The sequence below is a fragment of the Coenobita brevimanus genome, chromosome 1 (assembly GCF_032717465.1).
Source record: "Coenobita brevimanus isolate Jiangsu-jjx chromosome 1, ASM3271746v2, whole genome shotgun sequence".
Lineage (NCBI taxonomy): Eukaryota > Metazoa > Arthropoda > Malacostraca > Decapoda > Coenobitidae > Coenobita > Coenobita brevimanus.
This window is the reverse complement of record NC_136954.1, coordinates 62,678,953-62,692,073: the sequence shown is the minus strand read 5'-3', so window position 1 is coordinate 62,692,073 and position 13,121 is coordinate 62,678,953. Positions and strand designations below refer to the sequence as shown.

At 43.2% G+C, this 13,121-nt stretch overlaps 1 protein-coding gene across 1 annotated transcript in view; it reads right to left on the bottom strand.

Annotated features, from left to right (window-relative positions):
* Nucleotides 1–4,691, bottom strand: part of LOC145406550 (RUS family member 1) — a 43,991-nt gene extending 39,300 nt beyond the window's left edge. Inside the window, exons 1-4 of the mRNA XM_080277665.1 lie at nucleotides 4,621–4,691; nucleotides 4,124–4,163; nucleotides 847–975; nucleotides 237–360 (exon numbers count right to left, since the gene is read on the bottom strand). Coding sequence (XP_080133791.1) covers nucleotides 237–360; nucleotides 847–968 — 246 coding nt within the window. The 5' untranslated portion in view covers nucleotides 969–975; nucleotides 4,124–4,163; nucleotides 4,621–4,691. The remainder of the gene's footprint in view (nucleotides 1–236; nucleotides 361–846; nucleotides 976–4,123; nucleotides 4,164–4,620) is intronic.
* Between the last annotated feature and the right edge of the window lie 8,430 nt (nucleotides 4,692–13,121).

The following is a 13,121-nucleotide window of genomic DNA, read 5'->3' as shown; positions in this document are numbered from 1 at the left end:
ATACAGTACTGCTTCAAGTCTTGCCATTTTCACTATCAAATTTTGGGAGGCGTTACTAATGACATTCAAGCCGCAAACAAGAGATGTGGCTAAGTTATATGTGATGAATGCATTTAAGCTATATACAGTACGAGTATATGTGATGAAGCATATTTTTTACAATACAGATGATACCCAGTAATACTATATATCCTGAGTACTGTAGAGTCATAAAATCAGCGTTCAGGTGCACCAACCTGAATACAGTCCCAGAACTGGTAATGAAGATAATCTGATGATACAGACTCTGGGTAGCCCAGAGGAAGGAAGACGTCCCTCAGCCATCTGTTGGCACGGGTCTGCAGCCAAGACACTGTTTGTCTGGGGTCAGGCAATACACAGAGTCAAATAAATGTACTGAACTAGAGTATGGTAACGATACAGAACACTCAATGTAAAATTTGAGCAATTTTACCAGACACACACACAAAAAATCTGTACTGTATAAGAAAGAGTATTGTATGGAAGATGATGAGGCAAGGGAATTCACGGGCTGCATGTATTACGTAAGAAGGAGCAGAGACGTGTTTGACACTCCCTATTTAATATGACAATCAATGAACTGACTCCATCTGGCAGGTGTACATGATACACACCTATGAAGAAAAAATACCCAAAAATATGTGGTTAGGCTCGTGAGGCAGAGGGAGAATATCAAAGTCTGTATGGTATGTGCATGATTTTGGGGCCTGCTGCATTAGGCATGTTGTTGATGGTTCTCTTGCTTTCATCCTTTCTCTTTCCTTACTTGGAGAAAGGACCTGGATGATGAGAATGATGATGAAACAAACACTTTGAACCACTAACCTTTCCTTCTGAGTGGCAACCTCAATGAAAGCTTTGGAGGTCTCATGGTAGGTGTAAGTCACAGGTTGGGCCACATAACCCTTCCTTTCCCGGTACATCAAGGCCATATCACCAGCCATCATGCACAAGCTGCAAATATTTCATTCATCAGTGTGGTGAAATAATAAAGTACCAGTAGTCATAGTACAGACACAGTCAAGAACAGTTCTAAAATATCACAGCTTCTTCAACACTACCAGTGACATAAATTGGGGAAATCTTTCAAATCAGCTTTACTAATAGTGATGGAGCCTTAATAGGAATTTTTTTTGTATTATACAGTAGTTCTAAACAGGAAAAAATATGCTGAAAATGGAATCTTATAATGGGGACTGAATAAATTTAACTTCCTGAATCAAAGGAAGTCTTGTATAAGCTACATTATTCTTCCTATCATGATTTTATTCAGCTGAGAACCCCCTAGTTGTTGTTGTTCTTGTGTAATCCCAATCTGTTTGATCACGCTTACCCATCAACTGCAGGCAAGTAATCATCCTGGCAAGGATATCGTATGTAAAGAACCAATGTGTTCAAGCAGCAGTGCCATAGTGAGGCATGGGTAGTAGTGTGGTTTGGTTTCTGGATGGGTGCTGTATGTGTGTCTCTCCATCCAGTTAACAGACGCACCACAGTAGGCTCCATGTCACTCTGTTATTTGGTTATATGGTTACCACCCACTGCTCTAAATGGCTTCCAGAGCTACAGGAAACCATTTGGCTTGCCACTTGGCACAAAGCCACCTGAAGTGGAAAGAGAAGTAATAAATAGTGACAGAAAGGAAGGGAGAAATAGGAAGAAAGGAGGACAGACACAGAAATAGAACAAGACATAAGGGAAGACACAGGCAGTACTACATCAAGTGAATGATGATGGGTGTCCCCATGTACCACCCTACCACCCTCCCTTGGAGTGAAGGCTGTATCTAATCATTCCAGTAAAAAAAAAAAAAAAAAGAACTACTGTATTGTAATCTCAATAAAATGAAAAAAATCCCACTCTCAATAAAAGAAGACATGATGGAAGAAGTAGAGAGAACTAAATCATGTGAAAGGATGATGGGTACCCCCATGTACCACCCTACCACCCTCCCTTGTAGTGAAGGCTGTATCTGACCCTTCCAGTTTAAAAAACCTAGTCTAATCTCAATAAAATGAAAAACATCCCACTCTCAATAAAACTGGAAAACCTATTCTAATTTCCATCAAATTATTTGAAGTATATACCAAACTGTGTCCTGAGGTTAAAACATTTAACTTATCTGTGCAGTGAAATAATGAAAGATTTACAAAACTAACCACCATTTTATAAATCACTGTTGACATTATTATCCATCCCCACTCTGTCAACCATGGTGGCATAATACTACAGGTATCTGGACCTACTGTACTATTTACAGCTGACTGCTTTCACAACATGAAGAACATCTTCTGTTATGCTTTTCAGTTTTCATGTTTACTTTTAGCATCCTAATAATTACAGTGGTTGTTGCTGCTCAACCCTGGTCCATCCAATCAAGCAGACCTGCCAACGGCAGGTAAGCAACTGCCCCTATGAGGTTGTCCCATAGGTTCCCTACATCGCTGATATTATGTCTGGTCTTAGTGTGGCATGTGCTGTACAGTGCTCTATTATGTGTGTTATATTCTGTGGGTCTAATGTACATGCTGGGCATGTGTCGTCTGTGGTTCTACCCAATCCAGATCTAAGCTGATAATAGAGGAGGGCTGGATGACATCCTGCTCTAAGCCTAGCCTAGCTATGTGAACTCAATTATCTTTATTTAAGGACACTTTCGATGACTGGATGTCAGGAATGGGAGGGGGGAGATTTGTAGTATGGTGTTGTGATCGAGGTGGTGTACTGCTCTGTGCATGAAGTAAGTATGTAGGTGTTTTTTTATTGCTAATTTGAAATATCTGGAGGTGGGATATTTTTGTGGAATGTTTGATAATGTTTCTGTGTTGCATGTTTTATGTGCCTAGGTATTTTGTGTCTGACATGTAATGACAGGGGTGTTGTGTATTGAAAAAGGCTGCTGCAGTGAAATGTGTGCCCCTCATATCCAGGTAGTCTCTGACAAGGAGGACTTTAGGTTCTGAGCGTAATTACAGAACTGTACTAGCATCATATGGAACCTCAGTCTGGCATCATAGGTAATCCAGGCTGGCATCATATGGAACCCCAGTCTGGCATCACAAACATTCAAGGTTGGCATCATATGTAACCCCAAGCTGGCATTATATGGAGCTTCAAGCTCATCTGAATGTGAACCCACTGGACTGCAGGCTGAAGATGCCTTTCTTTTACAGTTGTTCCTCCTCCTTTTAGGGGATACAAGGGGACTGAGGGATGTTTGCATAATTGGACAACCCCACCACTTAGTCATATTGGTGCCACCACGTTGTGCAACCTAACTGACTGTAACAGGTGGTGCTCAGCCCAGATCCCCTAGCTGATTTGTAATCTGCCTAAGGAAATGTAAATTATTAATAACATTGAATGTTCAAAGTTCCTACTGAAATTTGGAAAAACTATTTGGGAGATTTGATTAGTCTGATTAGTAGGTAGCCAGGCAGGTTATTATCAAAGTTTCAGAGAGAATGCATACAAAAAGAAACTGGTTATAGTTGTTTCAATACCAGACTCATCTGGATGGGAACCCAGTGCAAAAAAAATACATTATCTCAAGCTTTTACTGTCTATATCACAAGGTAAATCTTGGCTTGCTACTACTTTCCTAGTCCAGAAAGCCAGACATTCCACATCATCACATTCTTTGGTTATAATTCATCGCAATTACTATCGGTATGCTTCTGTTCTTGCTCTTATTTCAAATATCATCTAATGGATGTTTACTGTTACCGGTATGACCTGTCATGGAAAAATTTGATAGTTTCTGTTCCATGGTGACAATTTCATCTTTCCCCCCCCCCCTCTTCTTAACTGCTGATGACTAATGATCATTTCAGAAATAGTTTCACTTTGCATGGTGGTTTTTATTGTACCAAAAATAATTCTTGGCAATATAGGCATGATGCTGGGTGGCAGTCCTTCACAGGCTGATATATATACTAAAGATTTTCAAGGTTATGCTTAGTAGCAATCCTAGGTGATTAAAATTATGCAGTCTCCAGTTAGGTTATGATAGGTTAGGTTTGGATGCACCTATGTGACCTGTTGGCGAGCTTGTGTCTAAACACATTACTGCAGGATTCTGTGGCAAACAATGATAACACACCTTATCACTTCCCCTTTCTTCAGCTTCCTGGGCTGCTGTGCTACAAAAGCAGAGAAGAACAATAAGGAGAATGACGGGACAAAAAGGCTCCTTCTGGCCACCTCTTATGACAAGCAGGGATACTGGGGAAGTATTCTCCCTCCCCCACTCCCCAGAAGGAGATATATCTCCTCAAGATAACCTAAATTACACATAATATGACTACCGAAAAACAGAATTTGACCATACATATCATTTCAAATATTTTTTAAGTGGTTCTTATTTTATGTAGTAATCCTTCACAAGTGGACGTATTGTAACAGTACACGTACCACGACCCATTACTGCCCGTACAACCAAGGAACTTTTCTTAAACTTTCTTGGGTGATTAAAGGTCTTGAGAATAATCGATCACAAGGTAGGACGGTGATGTATATTTCAATTTAAACAAAACTAGCATGACATTTTTTCCATTTTAAAATTCTTAAACTTTCTGACTTGAACGTATCTTCTAGTACCATAGTCCTTGCTTTAAGTAGTAATCCTTCGAAATATGCGGCCGTATCAAACCTGCCCACGTACTCTGACACATCGATGCCACTACTGCTGATCTCTCGAGAATATGGTACGATTTATGTACATTCTTTAGAGAAAGCAGTCAAATAATTTGACTTATTTCAAAATCATTATTGCTACTACATTTGCTGAGCTTGAAAATTTTTCCAAGTTGCAAATTTAAGAAATGTACTTATCTAGCCAAAATATAAGATAGTACTACGCAATGCCTTGGATTGTTTGTTTACCTAGGAGCTTCTAAAGTTACCTAACATCGCCGTTCATAATTTAAAATCTCTATTGATATAAAACTTGAGTCAGCAATCAGTATATCAACTCACAACATTCAACACAATTTTTTTTTCTTAAATATGTTTATGAGATTCTTCATATCAACAAATGAAAGTTATTAAAATGGTGTCGGCGTAGCGTCTCAGGAATTTAGTTTGCCTTTACGAACGTGAATGAGGTGGACGGGCCTGCGGATCAAGTTAAACGTATTACAATCACCGAATTCGTAAGTGCTCATCACTTCCTTATTGTCACACACTCTTCACTGGATACAGCCCATTTGTCACTATAGTTAGCAAGGACCCTTTCCGCCTGTCATAGTTAAATTTCGCTCTTGATCGAGATCCAAGATATACTGTGTCCGAAAATGGCAGCGTGTTTACGTAGATTATATCTGGTCGTTCTCTGTTTTAATGAGTTTCGGAACTCAGAACAAACTCCGTTGATGTAGATTAATTATTTCCTTAATGATGAACCCAAGTTATATGTTATATTTGTCGGTTGGTTGTGTGGTAAGAGCTTTTAATTATCACCTGGCAATGGAGTACCGATATCGATCGTTTACAAGAAAACACAGGTATTAGCTTCAGTTGCAACGGGAATGTATCGTAAGTAATCAGAATTAAAGGTATAGATATCTTGAAGTGTTAGCATATTTGCTTCTCATGATAAGTAGCTAAGGTGAATATTATTATCTTCATACTGGACATGTTGTTTTGATAGGGTATAGTGTGTGTAAACTGAGTTACGAAGAGGGAGTGGATATTCATATATACTGTACATACCGGCACGGTATAGTTTCATTCTCGGGACTTATCTTAGAAAGTTCGTAATACCTCGTAAAATCTGCTTCCAAGAGATTAGGTGTGCGAAACCGACTCCGTGTCTTCTTTACCTCAGCGTAGTTGTTGACTTTATATAGGGGTTTTATTCACCCCTGTGTAGTGTACAGTCATGTGTGGGGAGGCTCTCCACATACAGCTTTTCTCAAAGGTGGAGTCTCCTGTTACTGGCTGCCTTCAACCTCTGTCTCTTTGCCGCACTATTGCATCTTTATCTCTTTTCTATCGCTACTTCAGTGGTCACTGCTCTTCTGAGATGTCTGCTTGTATCCTCCACCACTAAGGCGGGCATGTAGCATCCGTCCAGCAACAAACTCTCATCCCTTTTTGTCCAGCTCTCCAATGCAAGAGTTAACCGCTACTCCCAGTCGCTCACGTATGCAACAGATCAGCTGTGGAACTGTCTCCCTCTGTCCGTTTTTCCAACTGCCTACGATATCCAGTCTTTCAAACGCAGTGTGTCCAGACATCTCGAAAGGAATGCATCTTGAATTTGGCCCTGTTAGCTTGTTGTTGTTGTTGTTGTTTTTTTACTATTTTTCTTGGAGAGAGCAGTTTGCAGGCCCCTGGCCTTTGGTTCCTTCTTCTTTGCATTGTAAAAATGATTTGTTTGATTATATTAACAAATAACATATATATATAGATAGATAGATAGGTATAGATAGATAGATATGCGAGGTATATACAGTAGATGTGTGTAGTTAGTCTATGTTGTGTGTGTGTGTGTGTGTGTGTGTGTGTGTGTGTGTGGTGCAGTAATATGATGTGTATTTGATAACTGAGTGCTTTGTGCTTCTGTATGAGAATATAGATAATAATATGCAGTGTGTATGGTGGTGTTAGCATGTTGTGCATGTGAAAGTTGTCAGTGTTGCCTGTATGTGGATGCTGGCAGGCGGTGGAGTGGGTGTGAGTGTATGGTATGTAGTGCCAATAGGGTGGGTGTGGTAGTGGTATGTGCGTGATGGTGCCAGTATGTGGTGTGTGTGTGGTCTTGCAGCATATTAAGACCTTCATCCCTACAATTGCCTCATCCTACCATTGTCATCCTGATCTCCAATGTGAGTCTCACTGTCCCAGATTTTCTAGCATATTTTACCCCCCTTCAGTCGCCTCTCTGGCTGCATAAACTCGTCTGACGGCAACAGGATAAGACGTCATCGTACGGACTAGTTAATGTGAGGCCTGTTGAATGAATGATGCACATGTATAATGTGATCAGGCTGTGGTGAACATTGACCACAAAAAAACTGGTTAAGTGGTGTCTGATTGGTACCGTAGTGTTCTTAATGGTGGCATGAATAAATTTAGAGCAGTTTTGAGTATTATCTGTTTTAAAGTCTTTGTTTTTTAGGCTGATATCCAAATGTATTCACTGGCATGAAGTCAAGTTTTTTAAAGTTTAGGCCGGGCACTCGCTTAATACAAGGCACAAAATTTAAAACTATTTTTAATATTGTGCCTATTTTCTGCATTCTTTAAAGTGTGTGTGTGTGTGTGTGTGTGTGTGTGTGTGTGTGACAACAGAGCGCCTCGCAAATTGAACAGTAAATATTCACAAGTGAGTGGTAGAAAGAAAGCATGAAAATCCTCGCCTGGGATTTACACCAACAAAAATAGCATTTGTGTCAAGGGATAGTGTTCCTTCGCGGGTGTCAAGTGTGTTTGGGGTTAAGTGCGCATGCGTAGTGGATCCCGAACAGCCTTGGAATGTAGCCCGTAATGAACCCCTTGTTAGATGTGAGGCTGGGTGGAGATAATACACTTCATAAACAGTGCAGAGAGAGAGAGAGAGAGAGCAGCCCTGACTGTGTGTGTACAGTACGTGTATAGGCGATCATGTCTGTGTATGTGTTAGTAACCGGTGTTCACAGTACTGGTGATCATGTTTGTATGTGCGTGTGTTAGCGCCGATGAACGTGTGTGTGTGTGTGTGTGTGTGTGTGTGTGGTGGCGATAGCTCTTCATGTATGTATGTGCGGATGATTGCTTACATGTATACAAAGGAATCATGTGTGTGTGTGTGTGTGTGTGTGTGTGTGTGTGTGTGTGTGTGCGCGTGCAGGTGAATAACATAGCGTAGCCACCATGACGGCGTGTGCGTGTGGTTTCATGTGCACCTTGAGTGTGTGTAAGAGAGAGAGAGAGAGAGCTGGCGCGTGGTGTGGTGGTGGCGGGCCCGACTGGTGACATCATGCCTATTTTTAAACCCAGTGACGTCTTTCAAAATGGCCGTTACGACTCAAAACTCTGCCTGCCTGTCTCTCCACAATCACACTCCCCACAGATTTGGGAGATAATGGGGCGATAGAGGGCGTGATAGTGGTGTACTATCGTGGTTTAGAACAGTGGGGTTTGCAATCTGTGGCAGCTTAAAGAGTTACGTCATTACTATCTTCGGCGCCGACGTGTGGAGGCGGAGGAGGAGGGAGGAGGCGGGTGGAGGGAGGGAGGAGATGGGAGGAGGGATAGTGGAGGGGAGGAGAGGGTGTATGGGTGGAGGTATACAGGACAGGGGCATGGTGGTGTAGGAGAGGGTGGAGGGAGGGGGAGTAAAGAGAGGGAGATGGAGAGTGGAAGACAGGTAAGGGGAGGGGAAGGGAGGGAGAGTAAGGGAGTGGGGAACTAAGGAGGGGGATGTGAGGAGGGGAGGGAATGGAAGGTTAGGGGAGAAGTGGAAGGAGTGGGAAGGGAGGGGAAGAGGAGGAAGGTGTAGAATAGAATCGGTGGAGGAGGAAGGGATGGGAGAGGGAGGGGATGGGGAGTGATGAGATGAGTAGGATAGGGAGAGGGAGGGGAGGGGAAGGGATGAGAGGAGAAGGGTAGGGGGAGAGGGAGGGATGGTGAGGGTAGGAGGAGTTTAAGATGGGGAGGAGGGGGAGGTAAGGAGTGAGGATTAGGTAGGGAGATAGAGGGAGCGGGAGGAGGACGAGGAAGAACTGTGAGAAGGGGGGAAGGGAGGGGGATGAGTGAAGATTAGAGGGAGGGGAGGGGGAGGAAAAGCTGTGAGCAAGGGGAGGGGATGAGAGGGGTATGATAGGGAGGCGGAGGGGGAGGGGGAGGGAAGTTGTGAGAAGAGTGAGAGGGGAGGGGAAGGGGTGAGAGGGATAGGATAGGGAGAGGGGAGGGAGAGGAAGGCCTGTGCGAGGGGAGACTTGTTACGAGAGTGCTGGGGAGGGAAGAGGGGGAGAAGTGGATTGACGAGGTGGGGAGGGGGGAGGGGGAGAGGTAGCGGTGAGGGGTAGCAGGTGAGTAGATGGGGAGAAAAGGGGGGAAGGGGATGGCAGAGGAGAGGAGGGGAGTGAGTGGGGAGGAAATGGAAGAGATAGGTAATAATTGGTGAGGAGGGGAAGGAAGAAGATAAGTAGAAAAGGGGAGGAGTGGAGAGGTTAAGGGAGGTGGTGGGGAGAAAGGGGGAAATGAGGGGGGAGGAAGAGAGGAATGAGATGGGTAGAAAGGGAAAGAGAGGAGGTAGGTGAAGGGTAGGGAGGGAGGGGAGAAAGGAAAGGGAGGGGCTTATTGTTGTAGAGAATGATAGGGGAGTTCAAATGGGGAGAGAGGGAGAAAAGGAGAGGGAATGGAGAGGGGTGAGGAGAGAGGTGAAGAGTGATGGTGGGTGGAGAAAAGGAAGGGGAGTTTGGAAGGGAAGAGAAGAGAGGGGAGGGGTGCTAACTGGGGTGAGAAGGTGAAGAGGTAGGAAAGGGAGAAGGCAGAGAAGAAAGACATGGCGGGAGGAGAGAGAGAGAGAGAGAGAGAGAGAGAGAGAGGAGGGGAGGAGGAGGAGGGATGAGAAGGAAAAGTAGAGGAGGGGAGGGGAGTAAGAGGATCAGGGGTGGAGTGGATCTGACGGGGAGGGGGCAGGGGAGAAGGAGGAGATGGAGGGGTAGGGGTAGGGGGAGAGGGAAGAAGGGAGGAATGGAGGGGGGAAGTTGGCAGGCTTTCAGAAGTGTTTGGAGAGAGGAGGGGAAGGGGAGGGAGGGAGGGATGGAGAAAGGGGAGGGGGATGAAAGAGGAAGAGGGGAGGGAGAGGGAGGGAGGAGAGAAGGAAAGGGAGAAAGAGATAAAGGGGGAAAGATGGAGGGAGAAGGGGAGAGAGTAAGGAAGGTTAGGCGCGATAATAGTACGAGAGAGAGAGAGAGAGAGAGAGAGATTACCGGAAGCTATAATTACTTGCCTGAGAACTGCTAATTACGTAAAGAGAAACCTCGTCAGTTTTGGGGGAATCGTCCCTCTCTCTCTCTCTCTCTCTCTCTCTCTCTCTCTCTCGTCAGATTACGTCTTTATTCCTATTTTGCACAGGCGATTTTCTTCAGCAATGGGGAAACTTTTGCACTGGAGGGATTTGATACACTCCATTAACCCGTTCCGTACAAGAGACCTTTCCCCAAGTTCCGTAAAATCGCCTGGAAGGAGCAGGACTATACTAAGCTATACCCTTTTTACGCTAACTTGGCCTAAAATTGCACCCTCCATCTTAAGTCTATCTATCTATCTATATACCTAAGCTGCTTCCCCCAAGGAAAGGGAGGTAGCCGAGACAGGACGACTCACTCTCCATTTACTCATCCATTCAAACACATTCATTCGCATCTTAGCCCCAAAGGGGAGAACGGACAGATCCTCACCGCATCACACCGCACAAGGGTCAACTGCGCAATGCAAGCAGTGACATCCACAGCAGGGCCCGACAGCAGAACTGGTTTACCCCTGCCACATCATAACAGACCCATCCCCTTACCCGCACCTGACCTGACTAGCTGATCAGACCAAATGCGGGAGAATATCCCCTCAGGGCTGCGTCATCACTTATTCATTCACAATTTCTCTCCATTTATTTCTGTCACGCACAGTCACTCTTCCTTGCTCAACAGACATCCCTCTCGCATCCAGCGCTCTCTTCACACTGTCCATCCATCCTATTCGTGGTCTTCCTCTCAGTCTTACACCTCTCACATCAGATCTAGTTATCTTTTTCACCAATCGCTCATTATCCATTCTCTCCATATGCCCAAACCATTGCAACACCCTCTGCTCAACTCTACCAGCCATCTCCCGAACAACTCCAGTTCTCCTTCGCACTTCATCATTTCGCACTCGATCCATACGCGTCACTCCACACATACTCCTCAGACATCTCATCTCCATTACATTCAAACTTTTCCTCTCTGCTACACCCATATTCCATGTTTCAGCCCCATATAACGCAGTCGGTACCACAACACCCTCATACAGCCTTCTCTTTACATCCATTCTAAGCGAACGACATTTAAAGTACTTAAGCACTAATATATAAGAAAAGATTGACACTAGGATATGATGCTAGTTACGAAGAAGTGCTGTGGAAGGGATGTAGAGCCATAGTATTGTCTTATTCTGCAAAAAAAAAAAAGAAAGAAAGAAAAAAAAAAGTGAAGATAATGGGGGCAGATAATGGGGGCTAGGAATATGGGGAGAGAGAAAGTGTGTGTGTGTTGTTGCCACCTGACGGTCTTACTTAACTTTGGGGAGGACATTCATAGTGAAGTTTAATGCTGATTTGTTCCAACTTCCCTCTTTCCCCGCGAGAGGTTTGCCCAGTACAAGAGAAGTCGCTTGGAGTCGGAAGAATGAAATAAAGATAGGACCTAATCGAAATGGTGAAGCTAATTAACCATGTAGCTGATAAGGACTTTACTTTTTTTTTTTCGGCTAGCGACAGATGATTATTTTTTACCCCAAATGTTATGAAATTACCATGAGTAGTATTTGGCCAGGAATAAGGACCTTCGTTTTTATTTTTTTTTCCTGCCGAAGTAGAACGATTTTTTTTTTTTTTTCAACTGACAAACTCATCGTACTCAAAGGGTTAAGACGTACCAGATGACTGTGTAGCTTCTCTGATTCATGTCCCGAATTGAGATAAAAGAGAAGTAGCTAGTATATATAGATAATTATGTTATTATGATGATGACCACACCTTTTGTCGAGATAGGAAACTAGGATGGGCAATAGAGATGATTATTATCGTTATCACCTATACTAGTAAGCAGTTGGATTAGGCTGATGATTAAATGATGATGATGGTTGTGGTGGCGAGAGGGTATAGGGTCAGAATCTGAGGTCAAGGTCAGTTATGTCAAGTTCTTGTTTTTAAGTTAGTCATGCAAATGTTGTGTTTGCGCACATTTGCATTTTAAGTGTGTGTAATAGGGCTGCCTTCCAATGGCGGACAAGTGCGAGTTTGCCATGCGTGCATACATGATCATTCCGAATTCTTTTCTACGCTCATAGATGGGGGTACCACCATACATTGCGGATATCTATCTATCTGTCTACAGTATATCTATCCATCCATCTCTCTTTCTCTCCGATATATATAAACTGCGTAAACAGATGCCGAGTCTTTCATAACAGACATTTTAAACTATGTCTTGGTTTGTTTCTAACTGGGTAAAGTATTTTGTGGTAGCTACTCAGGGTGACTGAAATTTATACTTAGGTAATACTAGAATGCAGTGCTAAAACACTCAGTAAATTAGTACCGTAGTCATTTTCTTGAGTTCCTTTTGGAATGTATCGGTGCTCTGTAGTCCATCAAGAAGAGCATTGAAATTTGATTGGCTTCGTCTTGTATTAGCTTTTACTTATATTGTTCGCTGTTGGTAGTTGCTTCCACTTTCATACCAGACTTTCTCTTTGCCCGCCAATATACCCTCCCTCACCCCATTCTGTGGTGGGAAAAAAGGTGAGGATGGTGGTGAAAGATATTGTATTGTAACTTTTTGGTTGATGTGGTACTTTCATGTTGAGTTTTGTCATTGGAGGATTAAGGTTGGAATTTATGGCTTCTTTCAGGATAAGAAATTAAACCTTTTTGTGTGTGTGCAACTGTAAGCTGGGCCTTCTTTTGTTTCTTTTTCTTCATCTTTGTCTTATTATTATGAATGCATGAATGAATTAAATAATTTTTCTAATGTATAAGTAAAATAATGATTTGTAATGTAAAATGGGTAACCCTGGTTCCAAAGTACTGTTCGAAGTTTGTAGTGTGTTCCAGCTAATGTCAGGCAGTTTCATTACTCTCAGAGAAATCTACTTCTGAAAAAATTAGATAACTGAAAATAGCAAAATAATATTGTGGACGAAGAGTATAAAGTCTGCTGTTTCAAAGTTTGGCAGACCAAAATGTCATGCTGAATTGTTAAAACTTCAGTTGGCATGCCCAGGTGTAATATGAAGAAATAAAGACGATTCCTTGACCACTATGCTCCATCAGGCACGATCATGGCGTATACAGCAGACTCCATCATGCCACGATCGTGGCAGCCTTCAAATCTCCCACTGTTGTGAGA